The sequence below is a fragment of the Daktulosphaira vitifoliae genome, unplaced genomic scaffold, assembly GCF_025091365.1.
Source record: "Daktulosphaira vitifoliae isolate Bord-2020 unplaced genomic scaffold, ASM2509136v1 Scaffold_2, whole genome shotgun sequence".
NCBI classification, from domain to species: domain Eukaryota; kingdom Metazoa; phylum Arthropoda; class Insecta; order Hemiptera; family Phylloxeridae; genus Daktulosphaira; species Daktulosphaira vitifoliae.
The window spans coordinates 37,355,513-37,377,775 of record NW_026099573.1 but is presented as its reverse complement, the minus strand read 5'-3'; the positions used below and the strand labels follow the sequence as shown (position 1 = coordinate 37,377,775).

General features: G+C 26.3%; 2 protein-coding genes across 5 annotated transcripts in view; both read left to right on the top strand.

Annotated features, from left to right (window-relative positions):
* The window catches only part of LOC126897630 (gamma-sarcoglycan), a 63,333-nt gene extending 56,223 nt beyond the window's left edge, over nt 1-7,110 (top strand). For all 3 annotated transcript variants that reach the window (XM_050671371.1, XM_050671373.1, XM_050671372.1), the window contains 3 exons: nt 6,125-6,314; nt 6,794-6,913; nt 7,018-7,110. In XM_050671371.1, the coding sequence (XP_050527328.1) occupies nt 6,125-6,314; nt 6,794-6,913; nt 7,018-7,094 (387 nt within the window). In that variant the 3' untranslated portion in view covers nt 7,095-7,110. The remainder of the gene's footprint in view (nt 1-6,124; nt 6,315-6,793; nt 6,914-7,017) is intronic.
* Nucleotides 7,111-19,776: 12,666 nt separating this feature from the next.
* Nucleotides 19,777-22,263, top strand: part of LOC126897641 (leukocyte elastase inhibitor-like) — a 9,123-nt gene continuing 6,636 nt past the window's right edge. The window contains exons 1-4 of one of the 2 annotated variants that reach the window (XM_050671392.1): nt 19,777-19,944; nt 20,804-20,886; nt 20,957-21,133; nt 21,670-21,877. In XM_050671392.1, coding sequence (XP_050527349.1) covers nt 19,935-19,944; nt 20,804-20,886; nt 20,957-21,133; nt 21,670-21,877 — 478 coding nt within the window. In that variant the 5' untranslated portion in view covers nt 19,777-19,934. The remainder of the gene's footprint in view (nt 19,945-20,803; nt 20,887-20,956; nt 21,134-21,669; nt 21,878-22,263) is intronic. The other variant, XM_050671391.1, reaches the window with a different exon arrangement.

Here is a 22,263-nt window from a genome sequence, read left to right as displayed (position 1 = left end):
ACAAATTTAAAAATCGCTAATTTTCGAAATTTTTTCAATTTTTTTTACTTAAAATTGCTATAACTTTTTTAAAAATAAACATATCAATATAATTCTTTTTTATATAGATGTATAATATCATTACCTTTCATTTGGTATATTTTTTTCATAAATNATTTTTTTACTTAAAATTGCTATAACTTTTTTAAAAATAACCAAATAAATATAGTTATTTTTTATATAGATGCATAAATCAATACCTTTTATTTGGTATATTTTTTTCATAAATTTAACCCTTAACCTGCCCACAAAGAGGGATTTAAAATGACAACTTTTTCACAAAAAATTTACTTTTTCAACTTAAATTTTGAAAGTGTTCCGGAAAGTCTGACACTTTTATATATATCTTAAATTAAAGCTAATGTAATATACTTTATCATGAAAAAAAAAAATTTCGGACTTTATCTTATCTTCATGGTGAAAATGGCTACCGAATGCTATTTTTGTGTGAAAATTTTCGATTTTATAATTTACATTTTTTACTTTAAAGTGCTATAACTTTTTAAAAAATGTATGGATCAATACAATTTTTTCATGAGAAGTAGTATTTATATACATCTTTCATTGGATATACTTTTTTTTTAAATCAGACTATTTCCCTATATATGGGGGGGCTTCAAATATAAAAAATGCATATAGAAAGTAGAACTTTTTCAACTTAACTTTTGAAAATGTTCCGGAAGGTCTGACACTTTTATATATATCTTAAATTAAAGCTAATGTAATATGCTCATTATGCAAAAAAAAAAATGTCGGACTTTATTTTATCTTAAAGGTGAAAATGGCTACCGAATGCTATTTTTGTGTGAAAATTCTCGACTTTATTTTTTTATTTTTTACTTTATAATGATATAACTTATTGAAAAGTGTAAAAGGGTAAAAGACATTACCCTCAAAAATTGAAAAAAATTACCTCGTTCCCCGTAAATGGNTATTATGTAGAAAAAAAATTTCGGACTTTATTTTATCTTCACAGTGAAAATGGCTACCGAATGCTATTATTGTGTGAAAATTCTCGATTTTATTTTTTACATTTTTAACTTTATAATGCTATNCGTCAAAAGATCACAAATTGTAAAGGGTAAAAGACATTACCCTCAAAAATTGAAAAAAATTACCTCGTTCCCCGTAAATGGGGGAAACCTCCAAAAAAATTACGAATTTAAAAATCGCTAATTTTCGAAATTTTTTCAATTTTTTTTACTTAAAAGTGCCATAACTTTTCCAAAAATAAACATATCAATATAATTCTTTTTTATATAGATGTATAATATCATTACCTTTCATTTGGTATATTTTTTTCATAAATTTAACCCTTAACCTGCCCACAAGGGGGGATTTAAAATGACAACTTTTTCACAAAAAATTAACTTTTTCAACTTAACTTTTGAAAATGTTCCGGAAGGTCTGACACTTTTATATATATCTTAAATTAAAGCTAATGTAATATACTTTATTATGCAAAAAAAAAATTTCGGACTTTATTTTATCTTCACGGTGAAAATGGCTACCGAATGCTATTTTTGTGTGAAAATTTTCGATTTTGTATTTTACATTTTTAACTTTATTATGCTATAACTTTTTGAAAAATGTATGGATCAGTACAATTTTTTCATGAGGAGTAGTATTTATATACATCTTTCATTTGACATACTGTTTTTTTAAATCCGACCATTTCCCTATATACGAGGGGGGTTCAAATCTAAAAAATGCATGTAGAAAGTAGAACTTTTTCAACTTAAATTTTGAAAGTGTTCCGGAAAGTCTGACACTTTTATATATATCTTAAATTAAAGCTAATGTAATTTACTTTATTATGCGAAAAAAAAATTTCGGACTTTATTTTATCTTCACGGTGAAAATGGCTACCGAATGCTATTATTGTGTGAAAATTCTCGATTTTATGTTTTACATTTTTAACTTTATAATGCTATGACATATTGAAATGTGTATGGATCAACATTATTTTTTTATGAGAAATAATATTTTTTAATAATCCCTTTTTCATTCGACATACTTTATCTTAATTAGGATATTAATAATGAACTAGCAGATCATGTAGCTTTTGGAATAATCCACCAATTTTTTAAAATTAAACACTATCTAAAAATTTGCATCGAAGCGTATTTTTTTGATAGTGATTTTAATCACTGTCAGATATCATTATACTTGATCCATCTATACCACGTCACCACTGTGCCGCGACCCCCCTGTGCTGGGTTTTTTTTAACATCCAAACCACGCTCATTTAAGTGCTATAAACGGATTTTCTACTTCATTCGTTTAATAGAGTTTTTTAACCGAGATATAAAATACAACAATATAATTTCCAAGTTTTGCTGCGAGGTCTATTAAGATTGAATGTAAATTAAGTCTAAAATGAAAAGAAGAAATTCCTGAAAAACTTAAAAATATTGCTAGCTGCAAACAAGACAATAACTGTGACTTTGGTAAGAAAATGCAAATAACTTCGTTTGAAACTGTCCCCAGAGGTGTTTTGTTGACACAAATATAATACGTTTAGTTCACTTTGATTCGGTGTCAACGAGAAATGTTATTAGTAAAAATAAAAGCTCTTCGATAACTTTAATCTAATTTATCTTTTTAATGGTTAAAAATAATATGAAAAGATATAGTTTTATAATTGCAGTATTCATGTACAATTTGTTATTGTTGTTCACAGACATGGATTAAAAAATTATACGCATGAAAATAAAGAAATAAACTTATTTGTTAAATACTTCTATAATGCACTTAATAGGTATTTAAAGCAGTTATTAATAATGATAATGAAATATACAAATTAACTAAAAGTTTTGGTAGTGCGTGTAATAAGCTTATCATATAAGGAGTAAGAACTGTTATTCTTCCGCCTCCACTAGATCCAAATTTATTTATTGACTTTGTTTTTTATTTAATTGTTAAATAACTTTTCACATTTGTGCCATTCGGAGACGACTTTTCCAACCGGAGAATATTTATTATTAACTATCATATTCACAAATTGAACATCAATACATGTTTGATTTCAGTATTACAATAAATTACACCACAATACTGACATTTAACATGACAGTGAATAGAAACATTCAAAAGGTATATTACATAATTGAATGAAATGAATGCAATATGCTTTAAAGAATCTAAATATAGAAGTATTTTTATTAGCTTAAAGAAATATGCATCGTTTTACAAAGTATACTAAATTTCATTGGACTGGATAAAAAATCACGATTATGTTAAAAAATTCATAGTTGCACATATTTCTATAGAATTATCTTGTAGCTAAGAAAAAAAATTCAGAGAAGTATAAAACTTATATTTTTTTATCAATTTACATTTTTAACAAATATATTTAGAATACTTTGAGTTTGAAATAATTGCCCAAAAATTATTTTCTATATCACCTCCATCATTACAAGTTCTGTCTTAAATGAATTCCCCGCCCAAGTATACTATACAAATGATTGATCGAAGTCATCGCAGTGTAACAAGATACGCTGTGGTATTTTCTTTTTTTGAGACTGCTTCAAAAGTTTATTCAATATATATATATAATCACCAGTGTATCAAGCTATCATACTTATCATCAAAAACTGTGACAGTAATATAGTACAATTATGAATAATTTAAAATAAGTCATGACACAGATAGTAAAATTCAGCAAACATCAATCGAAATTGAACATTTTAAAGCTACACGTTTTATCTATACTCTAACTGCAATTTTTTAAAATAAGTTTTTCATAAATTCATAAAAAAAATGTTATGATTTGTAAAAATATAGATTCTCATAAAGAAACATTTTATAGCTTGCGTCTTTCATACGTTTCATATATTTTCAATTAAAAATAAAAAACAAATTTTAACTTATCTTATTTAAGTAAAAATTTAATATACGTAATAAATTCTTTATTTTACCCACAGAGTTGAAAAAATTATTAACTTTTTTTTCTTCCAATCCTTATCATATTAAGTCGAAACCTAAACTTTTGTATACTTTATAGTATTACAAATGTCTCTTCAACTTATATGAAACCAATATAATTTGTTAAAAAGTTTTCCTCTACATTTTCGTAGAAAAAGTGATCTCATAAAATCTTAACGTAATGTAGTCTAACGTTTTAAAATTTTCCCCTTCGCTATTTTTTAAACAAATTAGATTTATGGTTTGCTTTTTTCTTTTTTAAATTCAACAATTATTTTTCTAAGAAAGTTTTCATATCCAATTTACGTAGTTGAAGCTTTACATATATTTTCTATGGTATTAAAAACATATTTAGAAGACCATAATTAATATCAATTTTTCACATTAAACAATGGAAATCATCATAATTGTTTAGATATTTGAGAACATTAATGTTCCTTATACATAATTGTTAATGTTATACAATACTTTTGTATGAAATTGATTTGACAAAACTAATTGTCTTTTTAACGTTACTTGTGAGCAGTATTCAGAAAAGTAGCGAGCACTAAATTAGTGTTTGATCAAACTATCAAAAAAAATTAATTGTTTCAATTTCTGATACCCCACAAATATTGTCCTTGTCCAATTCAATAAAATCAGTTTGACTATCGAACGAAGGCAGGTTGGGTCAACGGTCCAGGAGGTACAATAATTGTAAAAGTCCAAATTGCTCTAAATAATATTTGTCACTCTATGGAAAAAAATGATGAGAAAAACAAGTAAAAAAATAATAATAAATAACATACATTTATTGTACTTTGATTTTAACACAGAATTTTAATTTTAAAAATTATAAATTATAAAATTTTAAATAATAATATTATAAGTTATAATATAATTAAAATATTACAATAACTTAAAATAAAAGTAAATCATAAAAAAGTATATTATATATCGTTCTATCATCAGAAATTCCTTTGACAAATGTTTGACTGAATGATTCTTTGCGTTATTTACCATTTTGGCATACACAGGCAAATTTTTTGTTACATTGAAAAATGTATTGTTCTTCATTTTTCTATTGTTTTATTCAAAAAACCCAACACCAACAGCGTTGTCTTTGCATATTTCAGTTTTTTAAATATTTCTGTTCGGCAACTATATTACATTGTCATTCAAACAGCGCAACGATATTAAAATGACTGATGTTTTTTCGTCATTATTTAATAGTACTTTTGTTTACTTATCGATGGGTGTAAATTAAATTTAAAATAAATATAACAATATAAATAAACCTTTATTCCTCAAAAAATCATATACCTTCTTTTTATACAAAAAAAATTATTTTTATTAATTTCAACTATTACGTGAACGAGTATTGTAAATAGTTTTAATTAATTAATTACTAAGTTTCACTTGGCTGAGGATCCGCCCAAACCCGGTGCCCTGCATGCCTCGCGTGCTGTAGACGCGTTAGGATCTTCGGGCTGTCCTTACAGGTAGACCGCTGATTCCGATAGGAGTACCTAGCACTTGTAAGTAAAATAATAATTTTGACAACAAAATACTTATGTGTATTCACAATCATATTTCATAATAATATACTAATTATTATTCTAAACAAAAGATAGACAAAACAAAACTTAATAATCTTTAAATTCCGTGTAATTAGTGCCAACTACACATACAAACATACAATTTAAACGAATTGTGATGCGCAAAGCAAAATCAAACCTACTAAAAAATATGTGCATGGACCGAAAAAAGTACCTCATAACTCGATAAAAAAAACAGATTCAAACGAAATTTTCAGAGTACCTTTGAAATGTTTCTGGACAAGTTTGGTAAAATTTTCAGGATTTAAATCGAAAAACACTGATAAAAATGAGCGTTTTTTTAGAAATGTTTAAACGTTTATGGTGAGCTAAAAAAAATTTTCATATATACGCCAATAATTCCATAATTATAATTTTCTAAAATAACGTCATTAAGTTCTTTCATTAAAAAAAAAAAATTTGAAAATCGTACGTCTTTAAGTAATTTTTCCAGCATTGGTTAATTTTTCAGTATTTTATTATATAATAAGATTATACACTAACTGTAAGAGAAATTCTCTATAATGAATTTTAACACTACTAAAATATAATTTGTGAATATAATTGTTTTCTTTTTACAGGAAGGAATGGGTACCTTAAAAATAGTAAATGGTGGCATTAGGTTATCTGGTCACACTGTAGTACTGGACAGGCTAATAGCTTCAACGATCCGCTCGCGTACCGGCTACCCCATCACTGTGGAGTCTTCGGCCAATGTTTCCATTTTTGCCAGGAATTCTCAAGGCAGACTTGTCAACAGTCTTAAATTAAGTAAATTGAAAACGAAATTAATAATATAAATATAATTAAAATTCTCTGTTTGTAAATCGATCATAAATACTTTAAATGTAAAAACTAATTGCTAAATTATGAAATTCAAGATTTTTTTATTATTATTATTAAATTTAACGAATTTAGAAAACTATAGCATTTTTATTATAACACAAATTTATTGTTGAAACTTCTATTTCCATTATAATTCATTAGTAATTAAATATCCAATCTTCTAAAGTCCTTATTTGTACTAATCATTAATGTGTAATATATAAATTTAATTAGTTTTATTTTTATTAATCAAGTTAAATTGTTATTATTGATACTTATAAATCTAAAAAAATTAGTATTCTATAAAATTATTTACGAAAAAAATTAGTATTACATACTCTTTCTAGAATCTTATTAGTCACTTATAAAACACTTTAAAAAAATAATTAAAATCAAAAATCTTAGATTGAATTCATTTTTTACAGCAAAAGACAATCTTGAGTGTGCGGCGACAACATTTAAAGTTACGGATACTCGAGGGGAAACGTTATTTTCGGCTGATCGTAGCAAAGTCATCGTTGGTGCTCAAGAGCTAAAAGTAACAGGTATTTTGTCAGCTTAATAGTAAAACGGTTTTGAATCTGTAGAGATTCGAAGAGTAAAATACGAAAAAAATGTAGAAGTAATTGAACGACTAATGTTTTTCCAGGATTAGGAGGTGCAGTTTTTGATGGCAGTGTACAAACACCATTAGTTAGGTCGGATTCCCGACACGACTTGAGGTAAACTTCTTTTGATTTATCAGTTTTTTAACATCAAGTAGCAATTAAATTGTACTTTAGAATAAATTGATAGTGCAGTCCCTGACAGAATCTTTCATGAGTACTAAAAGTGTCAATTTTACTCCCTTTTTATTGATGAAGTAACTTTTTACAGTTTTCGTGTAGCAGATATTTACTTCAGAAAACATAAAACACAAAGTTATTGCATTATTTGAATTGGAAAATTAAACAATTTATTTTATTTAAATTAATTAAATATTTGACACAAAATGTATAAAAACATATAAAAATCATAATTTATCATATTTTAATATTTACTATACTTTATCAAAGAAATAATTTACTTTTATTGTAATAAATGTACAAGTATAACTGATACATCAAAATATTATATTAAAATCCGGATATTGCTATGAATGAAATACAAATTCACAGAGATCTATGAAATCTTATTGTACGACGTTATTACAATATGTATTTAAATATTCACTCAACCATAGAATAATATTATCTACAGATTCATTATTATTAGACTTCTGACCCAAAGGATAATTTTAATTTTATAATGAATTGTTAATTGTTCAAATCATTAAATAATAGTCGTGTAATTTTTGTTCAAAATTTTAAATATTAATTTATTCACAAACCCATTGACATGATTAATTTTTGGTCAAATTTCTTTGAAGTTATTAGCATTTTAAAATATAGACTGGAGGTAAAGCGATTATGTTACTATTTTTATCATTAATCATTTCTCAGCCGCTCTCCTCCTCTTGCCTATGTGCAAAATTGTTAATATCTTCCGAAGCACTAAACCAAAAACTGTTATCGACCAATAATAAAAAATAAATAAATAAATGTAATATCTTGGTAAGCTCGTCACGGACAACGACGACATTAAGCGTGTTGTTGAGACCGATGTGTTGATTTTTGAAACAGGTAGTTTTTTATTATGTTGATTTTGACATCAATAGAGACCATTTTCATTAGAATCTGTAAAAATTTATATCCCATCATTTTGTGGATATTTCAAATATTTTTATAAGCGATTGATGTTTTACATAAAAAATTAACTCGGCTATGATAACTCGAAGTAAAATACCAAACATTTACATAATTTTTAATGTTTACTTATACCCGCAGTTTATGAAATTAAACATAACATTGATTATACGTCGGTTGGGTTTATCTAATCCACGCCTCCACGTTCTAAATTCATTTAAAATTCTGTTAACAGTAAATCTTCTATTATCTCCAATAACTAAATTTAGTGTTGGATTGAACTCCGCCCTAACAATGATAAAATATGTTTATGTACAATTGAAATTCCCGTTGATCGACTCACACCAGATTTTCGCGTAATAAATGATGAGCAAGAAGGTAAACATCGTTATAATTATTATTTTGAAACGCATTATCTTGGAATGAATTTATTAAACTGTTCTAGTTTTTAACATATATTCAAGAATAATTTAAATTGGTATAATTATCAAAGTTTTTATTGCCTATTCTATTGTAATGTCATATTAATTTTTTTTTGTTTTTAATCAAAGCAGCTTTTAGTGTAGATTAAACTTATTTAAAAATTAAGAAAAAATTTCAGATGACAATTTTAAAAATAAATTTGATCTAAATTTATACGTTTAAGTTTTATCGTCAGCAAAAATAAATAATTATTGTTATTATTAAATAAATATTATTAAATAAAGAGGGACGGGGTGGCCGAGTCGGTAACGCAGCAGTGTTTGACGCGCACTGCCTCGGGTTCGAATCTCGGTCACGGGCGGCTTTATTTGTCGAACAAGAGATCAGTTTGGTAATTGGAGTCGCCACCCCTCTCTCCGGCAGCGAACTAACCACCCGTCCCGGAGTATAAATGGTTAAGAAACCTCCTCCTTTGGGGAAGACCGCTATGGCCCTTAATGGGCTGATAAAGCAATAAAAAAAAATGTGTCAATATATTATTATTAGCGCACATCTCTAATTCATTTCTCTTCAACTCGCTAATTCAATATTTGTAATCGTAATTGTACTCAAAAGTTATACATATGTATACCTTCATTAACATTGTAAATAATAGCATAACATAAATTCATCAGATAAGCATTTATCAACGTCGGATAACTTTTCTATTTGATATTTCTATTATTAGACACTGTGGAACAGTACCTTTTATTTTTTTTAGGAGGGGCTTACATAAAAATAATTGTTTTACCTCCTTCATATGGTTCAATATACAAATATTTTTAGATCCTGGGGATGTTTTTACTCGTATCCCTCCTCCCATAAATACGCCTATGATTACGCATATTTTATTTTTTGTAATTTTTACTCATCTTCAGATTATACCTAAAAGAAATAATTTTTAGTTTATAGAAATTTATGTCTTCTATATCTTAAATAATACTTATATTAAAATGATTCCGTTTTATAGGTCAAATAATTATTGACGTGAACAATTAACAATTGGACTGAAGAGCATAAAGTGGAAAAATGCGGTGGTATTTGAGGCCGAAGTAATTATAGTTAAAATTTATAAAAGAGTAAAAAATATTGTGAATGCTTACCTACAATGTACTTATAGTAACTTAGGATGATTGATTTATTATTGACTACTAGAAGATTTTACTTCGAATAATAATGTTGAAAAATTTTTTTAACTTTTCGATTAGTATTTAATTGTTAATCGTACCAGTTCAAGACATCTTTGACTATTTTCTTAATTTGCTAAATATTTTTTTTTCTTNTTCAGCTCTCGCCGAACCGATTTCTTTCAACAATACATCAAAAGTTCACAAATCGTATCTAGTCGAAGACATTACCCTCAAAAATTGAAACAATTTCCATCGTTCCCAGTAAATGGGGGAAACCTCCAAAAAAATTACAAATTTAACAATCGATAATTTTCAAAAACTTTTTCAATTTTTTTTACTTAAAACTGCCATAACTTTTTTAAAAATGACCAAATCAATATATTTTTTTATAAATGCACGTTGTNAAATCACTGATTTTTGAAATTTTTTCAATTTTTTTTACTTAAAACTGCCATAACTTTTTTAAAAATGACCAAATCAATATATTTTTTTATAAATGCACGTTGTATTTACCTATCATTGTATATATCTTTTTTATAAATCTGACCCTTTACCTGCCCACAGGGGGGATTTAAAATAACAACTTTTTCAACTTGACTTTTGAAAGTGTTCCGGAAAGTCTGACACTTTTATATATATCTTAAATTAAAGCTAATGTAATATACTTTATTATGGAAAAAAAAATTTCGGACTTTATTTTGTCTTCACGGTGAAAATAGTTACCGAATACTATTTTTGTGTGAAAATTCTCTATTTTATATTTTATATTTTTAACTTTATAATGCATTCGGTATGGGGTGCGCACAATGGACCAACAGGTCTGAGTGCATGGGCATTATGTCCACCTCAATAATAATTAAAACTAAAAAACTAAAACTTTATAATGCTATAACTTATTGAAAAGTATATGGATCAATACAATATTTTTATGAGAACTAATATTTATATCCCTCGTTCATTCAACATACTTTTTTTTTAAATAATATATTACACTTATAAATTATAAAACTTGTAATCAGGATATAAATAAGAAAATAGGAGATCTCATGTAGCTTTTGAAATAATTCAGCAATTTTTTTTAAATTAAACACTATCTACAGATTTGCATCGAAGCGTTTTTTATGATAGAGATTATAATCACTGTCAGATAACATTATACTTGACCCAACAATATTTTTATTTGACAATTATTATGATTTTGCGTACATTACATTGTGTTAGGACCACTTGAGAAAATTGCTCAAAGCATATACTAATAGTATTCCAATAATAATTGTTTATAATATTGCTATACAAAAACGTGACAATTATTTTTTATTATTGTCCAGATCCAAATAGATGCCGCCAAAGTGTTCTTTAAAGGGCTGAAAACTTCTTCGGTCGATTCGTCACCTAGTAAATCAAACATCGGGCCAACACTAATGCGAGATAAATTGCCTAGCGTTTATCAGTTATGTGTGTGTGGTAATGGAAAAGTGTTCATGTCACCGCCGGACGGAGAGTGTGCAGCCGATAACGAAAGCTTAGTCTGTCGGTAAAATGAGTAACTCGACAAATAAAATAAAATGAATCACCAAAATGTTATGTTTTACGTCGTTATTTATCATGTTTAAGTGCTTCAGTTATTGCTCTATCAGTTTTTTAATCATAATTATTATTATATTTTATTTACTATTATGGATGTTTAAATTATAATTTAAAAAATGCGTGCGCTTAAATGTTTTGTTTTGTTTAGTACTATTATATGTGTAATAATCGTGATGGGAAACGCTAATACCACGTATGTTAATCCGATTAATCATAAGCGATCAAGTGAATAGAACGGAATATTAATCAACATGTAAATAAAATAGTTAATGAATTATCGACAATTTTTAAAGCGAAATAGCTAATAGCAAACGGCTATTTTAGAAAAATTGCTCTGTAACGTTAAATTTATAAATGTGTTGAACAGAATAAATTTATATGCAAATATTACACAATTAATTTGATTTATATTTGTATAAAGTGTATTAAGACTCTCGCATTGCTCACCATATAATGTTACAAAAAACGCAGCGAGTGTTAGAAATACACAAAAACTAGTAATGTTTTATAAGACCTTATAAAATTCTTATGATATTTTTTGTATAAAAACATAATTTGTTTTTAGTCATATTAGTGATATTAAAGCAAACATCAAAGTTTTTACATAAAATTTGTTTTACGTTTTTCAACGAAAAAAACAACTTTCAGCGAATGTGTCACACATTTTTGAACCTTAGGCGGAAAAGTATTGATGAGTTGTTTTTTTTAAAGTAAAATGTATGTAATTGGAGTTTATTTATGTGATTGTGAGCGTGACAACTTATTTCGTTTGTCTGAGGGCTTAGGTGGCATCGAATAAAACAAAGTACAGGATTTAATGTTACGCGTATCTGTTTTCTTATTTCTTATCGGTCTAATCTTCAGCAGGAAGAGGACTAGCTGAGGTCTTAGTGTATCCAACAACAAACGCGTACACACGATAAACGTGCGCTAATATCGCCGTGTGACAATAATATTTTAATCATAAAATAAAGTGCAATGGTATAAGTTAGAAATTTAAATTCAAGTCACGTTACCTATTGTGCGAACTCTATGCACACACTCAACTGAAAAGTGTTAGAATGCTATAAAGGTACCACAGTGTGTGTGGGTGCACTGGGTTTATGTTCGACTTGTCGAAAAGTAAGAAAATTTATTCGGGTTTTACAAAACTTGATCTCTTGACACATTGTAATAGAATGTACACGGACAAAATTGTTTTTGACACAGACTAAATTTGTTAAATTTACTGTCTAAGTCTTAGAACAAATATAAAAAATCAACAAGTTTTTATTTAAAATGCATCAAATTGTAATCCATAACGTAATGAGTTGACCTAAATTCGTAGTTAACACGTTGATAACTGTTATGTACAGCAAAGTTGTTTACAGTATAAGTGATTTTTACTTGAGTATAAATAACTACTACAAAGGCAAACACTTCACCCAAAGGCATATTACAATTTCACACTGCACTTTCGCGCGACAACTTGTAATATTAAGCTGCACAATTCAAATCACTCATGACCCAATGATTGTATTACTAGTACACAATGTTAGGGTAAAGTAGTAATATTCATTATAAATTCCCAACTATTTTCTCCACGCATACTTTATCAAATAGTAAGCTCAGACCTTTAATATCAAGTACAAATAACCATAATTGTTAATGACCACATAGCAAAATATTTTATCACGACAATTATGTTTTAAATTAGTTTCTAATTTACAATTAGTTGCCTAAAACTTATTTTACAATACGATTGTAATTTTGTTTTCAAAATATTGTGGTTCTATATGAATGGAATTAAACTCTTCGATTGAAGGAACTTCTTCTACCTCCGATGATCAAACTTCAAAATGAATCTTTATATCATTTTTTGAAAGACATTTAGTGTTATGATAGACTTAAATGTCTATATTTGGATCCGCATAGATGATTCGAAAACACCTTTCAAAAATACATAAGTGAATAGTTGTTGATTGAGCACGTAAGACTTTTGAGTATTAGTGTATACAATTCATAGTACGCTATTGTAAGATATTGCAATATAACAGTAAATTGTTGATGATTCCAAAAAGACGGTTTTAGACTATCATTATTTAACACTTTTGTAGTTTAGACGATTATACAATAAGTACCTATCGATTTAAACGGGCGAGGGTGTAAGCAAGCAACACAATCAGCGCCTTTGAGAGAACTTGTCGATTAAGAATAACGGTCCTATTTTGGCATTTATGATTTCGACCGAACATCCGGTTGGTTATCGTTGTGGTATCACAAGAATATTACACTTGCTATGCGGTTTCTATCTCCCGATCATTACCACCTTCCTCCAAGAAATATCATGTCTTAATTCGAAGACTTGATAAGACTTGGTAATTATTGATAGCCCATTTGCATAGTCTCCGATAGAGTAAACATCTTTGGATTAATAATGCCACGCGTTTACCCCTTTGAACAAATGGACAACATGAAATGTTAATTCTTGCTTTGAACAGATAAGACAACCTATATTAAAGTCCGTACAAAACAATGGACCGCCATTTAGAAGATATATTTTAAGGAAAAGTTAATGTTTCGTTTTCTTACTGATAGTTCTTAGTTTTATAAAGTTTACCAACTAAAATTTTCTATTGCAATTTTATATTTTATGGTCATTAACGAATATTTTACGCTAATAGATTTATTGATATGACAATTTATTATTTGCAGTATCTTCACCAGCACTTAATTTTATAAACACAAAAATAATTTAATTTTAAAACTATTAATTATTTATAATTTAAGTTAAGACTAAAGAAACGCATTTTGCTAATAATATTAAATCATATTGTATCAAACGAGAAAGTTATTGCAATAGGTACATCTGAAAAACGTGTGCAATGAAAATCGAAATGTACAAAAAACGTGCGGAGACAATAATAATATAATGGTCGACCATTTATTGTCATGTTTTGCCGTGGCAATGAATTCCGAATGAAAAAGAAACGATCATAAGTAGATGCGAATGTGCCTGCAGCCAATTTCACGGGCTGTTGAAGACTTGTAATCGGCGTAATTTTTGCCCTTCGTTTTCCTTTTGCACCCCTGAGAAATATTCTATTTTTCCCACGGCAAACAACAATTCCACAATACACCACATCATTTGAACGGTTATCGTATGGTAGTACTATAATGAAACTTAAAAATAAAACATTTTTACAATGCTTATCATTGTCAGATGCATATAAAAAAAAAACGCAATAGATCTAATTCTCATTCGCTCTCAGTTATAATATGTAAATTAAAATGTTATATTAATACAAACATAATAAAGTGAATATGATATTACATCGCTAATAAAGATGACTGGCGCGAACTTTTGAATTATTCATAACAACATCAAAATGAACAGTTTTTAGAAGAATTTAGTAAGTGTTTGGGAAATTGTTGAAAGAAATCAAAATTAAAAAAGCACTGAAATTTATTAAGTCTCCTAAATTGTTCGTCAGTTAATAAAATAAAAACACCTATTGAATTTCCATGAAAAATTCAAAATGAATATTTCTATCTTATTAAAATTTTCAGCCCAATGTTTGTACATATAAAATCACTAATTTCACAGAAGATAAGTTAAAACAATGTTGCAAAACAACAATGTTTGTAAAATGAACTCATCATTTTTAGATATATCCAACTTATTTAGTGCATAATACTGTGGCCTATATCCATTTTTAAAAATAATTAATTTTAAAGCTCGTTTGGTTTTTTATTATTAGTTACAGGAACACTGAATATTATTCACAATTTAAATATTTACATACAACTGTGATTTTACATGACTTTGACTACAAATAATTAGAAAAACCAACTTTTTTTAATATTAATTTAGAAAATTGTAATTTAAATTTAAAATGGAAAAATTAAATAACTAAATTCAAAAATAAATAAATGTCAATGTAATTTGCCATTATCACCATCATATATATCAAGAACTTCAACATTCATTTGTTCAAAGTTAGTAAGAACGCTCGAAGAAGTATAACAGTTTTCAAAAACACCATTGGCAGTTTCCAATAACAACTTAAAAAAAAATCCTTAACCTTATTTTTTATAATTCGAAGAAAACAAAATGGTTATTAAGTCAACAAGTAAATATAATATAAAATCATTCGCTTTAATCATAAGCTCCACTACAATAAAACATTTTTATGGTGCTACATTAATGAATCCTTATTCTAAAAATGTTTTCATAAAATAATATGTTTATTGTTTTCAAAATTTTGTACTTTTTAGTTAACTTCCCTAATTTAGCCTGTGAATCTAATATTTTAAAACTGTAGTTTTAAGAATTCAGTCAAAATACTCTAATTATTCTTTATAATAGAAATTACTAAATATTTAGAATTTTACAGCTATTTACTTAAAATTTACTAATACTTTTTAAACAACTTCGTAGAAAAAAATCTAAAACACACATTATACTTATTCGATTATTCCTTTGATTATTATTAATGGTATAATTATTAAAATTATTTAAACTAAATAAAATTAAAATCGTTTAGGAGTAATTAAAATTTTGTTAACATTTCAAATAAATCACTTTGATTTAAAGTTATTATAAATATAAAATGATTAATTAAATTAATTTTTATTTTAATACATCTGGAAAACTTCTATCAAATTCTTAACAATAATAGTGTGTAAATCAGTATTGTTACATTTTAACACACCGTGTTTAAATATTTTAAAGTTTATATTGGTTTTATGGGTCAATTTAAACGTTTTACAATGTTTACTTTTGTTTTAATCAGTTTTTTAAACATATTTTTTAAGAACCATGATCTAAGTCAATCAAAAAATATACAATAATTGTGACATATTTTTCTGTGTTAATTTTCCTTTAGTTAAAAACATCTTCAGAGGTTTTTTGTATATACTTGTAGACGTGATCAATAAACAACTAAAAATTAAAATAAAATACGCCCATGTTTTATTATCGATGAAGGCCATTCGCGCAATTATTTTTAATTTTGATATGTAATCCGTTAATTAACTGATAAAAACTATAGACTTATAACAATTATTTACTTGGGTAATTTTTGTAAACATAAAGTGATAACTATGTGTTAAATACGTTATCTCTGAATAGCAAAACACACTTGTATTTCAAGTTGAACGTTTTAATTGCTCATTATGAACTATTACTATATACTCGTCTAAAACTTTTTAGTTGCAGTGCGTTTTAATATTATTTAAATCTTACCTCAGTCATGACTAATAATCTACCACAATATTTTTTACATTTAAGTATTGCAACATAATGTACTACAGTGTTACTATGTAATTACTCGAATGGTTTAGTAAAAATAAAAAATTATTGTAAAAGTTTGATTTCAAAGTGTTCTATTTTGGTAGTAACAAAAAAAGACTAGAAATCACGAAAAGTATACGAAGGGTTACTTATAATCAACGTGAAAAGGCCTGCAGAACTAAGATAGTAAAAAGCAATAGCTCCTTTATAAATCTTTGTATCATGACACATTATATACTTTTGGACGTTGGTGAGATCAAATATATAAAAAAATTGCTGTTCTGCTACTGATTATATATATACCTTACAATTTTAATCTATTTCCTTTTTTTTCTAATGTCATGTAGGATATGATATAACTTGACATACTTTAAAGTTGTCCATTTAACTTTATAAATTTCACGAACAAAACCTATTAAAAGTCTATTACGATGTTCATAGTTTTTGACAGCAATACTAATTTATTTATCTCAACAACCAAACATTTATTGAAGTATACTTGAAATGAGATAGACACAGTATTTTTTACTAAAAATTTCAAATCTATTATGCTATTAAATTTAATTAATTCAAATTCACATTCTTGTTTAATATTTATGTGTCCAACTTTTGATTTTAAGTAATTATACTAATAGAAACTCAGCTGCAAAAACAAATAACGTTTGACTGAAGTTCGTGTTCATCTTAATAAAAAACGTATAAGAAGAATTCAAAAAAGACATAAACGAGTATTTGTATACATATTTTTTACAAAGGAAATTGCGTACACAGAGGGATTTAATTAAAATAACTCCGCCCAACCAAACGTCGTTTACTTACTTCATGTCATCCTCTCTACTTTTATAAGCATAGGGTATAAACTATCAAATACCCTCTTTTAAACAATACGTTATATGGACAGTGGGTAGTTTTCTGGAACGCTGTTGTAAAAAGAAGTCTAGAAATTGAAGTATTTTCCTCTCGTTTATAAAAAAAAAACGTCAGGTTCGTAGTATTTTTATCGAAAAATTTACCAAGACTAGTTAACAATACAAACGAAAGCCAATAACTCGGTTTGAAATTAAAATAAATAATTTTTTTTTAATAATTAATAAATGACGGCAATACACTCGACTATATGAGATATTTTTAAGAACAATAACGTACGAAAAATTTCATTTCGAGAATAGTTTTCACTATAAGTTGATGATAGAACCGTGAAAGACTTTACCCTAAACTATATAGCTGAACTAGTTTCAGAGAAGGGTAAACTCCTAGAAACCTACCCCTATATACGTTACTGACTACAAAGTAAAAGTACCAGTGCTCTCATGGACTGAAGAATTTTTTAAACAGTAAGTACGTTATATTGATGTTTTAGGTAACTACTCCTACTACGCAGACATTTAATAAAATTCTTAGGAAAGCTAGAATAATTTGATCATCATGACAAATTCTTAGATATGACACTGCTTGGAACTAACGAATAGCTAGTAGCCTGAAACTTAAGTCAGAAAGTCCGCTGCATGATGAATAATACCTCATTTGAGCAATTACAAAATTTGATTCGTTTACAATGTACTAGATCTGCTACATAGTAAACTGGCATAATTTTTTTGATTTTTAAAAATACAATACTCCGATAATTCAGTATCAAAATACTTTTTATTTTGTTTTTATCTGACAAAATATTTGAGAATTTAAACATTTTGTAATGAAAAATAATGTTTAAATTAACAAAAAACCCAGCACAGGGGGGTCGCGGCACAGTGGTGACGTTGGATCAAGTATAATGATATCTGACAGTGATTAAAATCACTATCAAAGTAAAACGCTTCGATGCAAATCTTTAGATAGCGTTTAATTTTAAAAAAATGGTGTATTATTCCAAAAGCTACATGAGATCTTCTATTTCTTTATTTATATCCTGATTACAAGTTTTATGATTTATAAGTGTAATAAGTAATAAGTATATCGAATGAAAAAGGGATTATTAAAAAATATTATTTCTCATAAAGAAATTTTGTTGATCCATACACTTTTCAATAAGTTCTAGCATTACAAAGTTAAAAATGTAAAAAAGAATTATTTTACAAAAATCGTAATTTTTTATTAACTTTGATGTCTATTTTCACCACGAAGACAAGTCCAGAGGTCAATTTTTTTTTTTTATAATAAAGTACACTGCATAAGCTTTAATTTAAGATACATATAAAAGTGTCAGTATTTCCGGAACACTTTCAAAAGTTGAGTTGAAAAAATTATTTTTTTATAAAAAAGTTGTCATTTTAAATCCCTCTATGTGAGCTGGTAAAGGATTAAATTTATAAAAAAAATATACCAAATAATAGGTAAAGACATCAAGCATCTATAAAAAAAAATTATATTGATTTGTTCATTTTTGAAAAAGTTATAGCAGTTTTAATTCAAAAAAATTGAAAAAATTTCAAAAATCAGTGATTTTTAAATTTGTAATTTTTTTGGAGATTTTCGGAGAACGAGGAAATTTTTTTTAATTTTTGAGGGTAATGTCTTCGACTAGATACGATTTGTGATCTTTAGACATATCGTTGAAAGAAATCGGTTCGGTGAGAGCTGAGAAAAAGTGGTAACAGACATAAAAAAAAAAAACACATCATAGTAAAATTAATACCTTCTCAGCTTCGCATCGAAGCTAAAATCACTGTGTATATGCTATTTGTTAACGTTTCTTATGATAGTGATTTTAATCAATGTCAAAAATCATCTATACTTGTCTCAGCTATGCCACGACTCTACTGTGCTACTGTTTTTTAATATTCTACTCGAGTTAGGTAAATTCATCATCAACACTTTTTAATACTAAAATCTGAATAGCTAAATAATTAAGTATGGTAGTGTTATATTTATTTCCAGATTCATTGTAATTATTTTCAGATTCAATTGGGTAAGCATAATAAAATTTTTGCCTCTTCGTATTTTAACCAAGGGGAAAACTGCCCCCTTGCCGCCCGATTCCGGCGTAACTATAAATATGAGTCATAAAAAAAACTAAAAAAAACTTTTTAATAATTTTAAATAAGTTATTTAATCTATGATTTAAAAAAAATAATGATTGATTAAAGATTTGGTTAACTATTGCTAAGTAAACAAGAAATATATGAGTTAACTTAATACATTATCCTATCAATAGTTAATAATTACTGTCAACAAAAAGATGACATCAACCTCGTTATCTAATAACTCTTATCATTAATATATTCGCCGCATATGAATAACATTCATTCTGAATACGCCTTTATAATAGTTTTCTGATCAACTATTTTAATTATTTGTTTATTGTACTTATTTATTTATAAAACAGTAATACTAGCAGAATTTTCCAAAAAAAAATAAATCGTAGTCTTTATATTGTTATTTAACTACAAATATGAGTAACGGTAAGTAGAAATTCATAACTATTTCACACTACAATAACAATTCAGATGTTGTATAATTTATTTAACGTATGGTAACCATACACAGCTTTTTTACCGCATTAAAATCAATATTTTAAAATGATTTTTCTAGAAATATGAAATAATTAAAAAAACTTAATAATCAAATATTATATGATAAATAAATTGTATTATTAAATATTAAACATTCATAATACTTTGTTTATAATTTAAAATTTTAGAGAATTTTTTTAATAGTAGAGACTTAAACACTTATGGTTCCCCTATTAGGCAATAGTAGACATCAAATTAAATACTAAAATTTAGATTAATAATTCATATAAAGTTACTTTAAACAGCAAAAATGGTACATAAATTTAGGTAGGCTCTATATAATTGCACTAGGAACAAACTTTTGTTATTGATGATTACTATAACAAATTTTACACATATACATTTTAGGGGTAGGTTATTTTTACTGATATACACAATTATTATACTAATTAACTGATAATAATCATAATTATTTAAAGTTTTGGAAAAATATAATTTAATTTCTTTCATAATCTCTTGGGCTAATTAAAAAATAAAAAATAGTTTAATACTTTAATGAATTATGAATGATAATAGTAAATTTTCTAATGACTGGTGTTTTACAGCAACTTTTTTTATACTAGATTAGTAATTGGCATTGAAAACTTAACCTAGTAACTCAAAAAAATTGAACTGCTAGATAAAAAATCTAAATACAATTGTTACTAGTTTTTTATGCCATATTTTTTACATAAGTTATACACATCAACTTATCTAGTAATAATTTTGTATAAATATTAAATAATTTAGTAAGGGATAATTGTTACAGATCAAAAAAATATGCCCGATGTAATAACCAATTTAGATTCACTTAGTTTAGCTAACTATGACTTTTCACTATCATTATATTCGGTAAATACATTTTACTATGATAATATATTTATTATTATATAAGTTCTTTAATAATATATTTTTATTTCAGAAATTTTCCAAACAAGATGGTAATATAATTTATTCTCCATTCAGCATTCATGTTATTATGTTTATGGCTAGTGTTGGAGCAGCAGGAAAAACATTTGATGAAATAATTAATACAATTTATTTAACCAAAGATAATCATTTATTAGATGCGTATAAAGAACTTTTAGATAATTTAAACGTAATTACAACCATTTACCTTATAATTATTTTTGTTATTAAATCTCAGTAGCATAGTAAGAACGGATGAAAAGAAAACCCCATTGACTGCAGTATTTATCTAAAAAATAATTGGATTTAGTAAAAGGGAAGGTACAAATTATAAAATTATTGGTAATTTTTCTGACTGTATCTCCTCCTCCATTATTAAATCCTAGATACACCACTGTTACATCTTGAAGGAATCTTAAGTATTAAAGAAAATTTACCATTTAAATATTTATTTCTTTCTTAAATCTATTGTTCAATTGATTTAGTTGATTTAACCCATCCAGATCCAGGACGACCAATTTTTTTTTTTCATTTATAATGTATCTATAATATAATTTAACTAAGGTTAGGTCTGGGTATAAAGATAATCTGTAATTTTGGTTCTTTTAGCTAGAAAACCAAAATTATACCAAGCTCAAATAATTTTCTTTTTTAAATTTCATCTTATAATATATTTTAGAAAATTTTTGTTTCCATTAATTATAGCATTTTATACCTTTTTTTTAGGAACATAATGTATTAAAAATAGCTACTGGAATGTTCATCGATAATTCATTTAAAGTTAAACAACATTATATTGATAAAACATGTAAATATTTAAATTCGACAATGGAAAAAGTAAACTTCAAAGAAAACCCAGAACATCAACGTGAATATATTAACAGTTGGGTTGAAAACAAAACAAATGGAAAAATTAAAGATTTATTCTCAGCTGGTAAATTTAATGATGTATGTTTTAATAGATTTAAATACTAAAAGTGTACAATTTCAACTGGTATAATAATTTAGCAATACTAGTAAAAATAACTGAAATATTGTTCAATTGTGAAATACTAAACAAATAGTTGAATTGTTTAAAGAAATTTAATAAAGATTTTATTTCTTTCAAAAAAAAATCCCTATTAGAAGATAGTGATAAAGATGATGATGTTTTATTCTATAAAAGTTTAAATTTTATTTTTGAAAAGAAGAATTATTTTCAATTATTACAAATCAATAAAAAAATATAAACAGGCCCAATATTTTTAGCTTAGATGCGAAGCGGAGAAGGTATTAATTTTACTATGATGTTTTTTTTTTTTTTTTTTTTTTTTTTTTTTT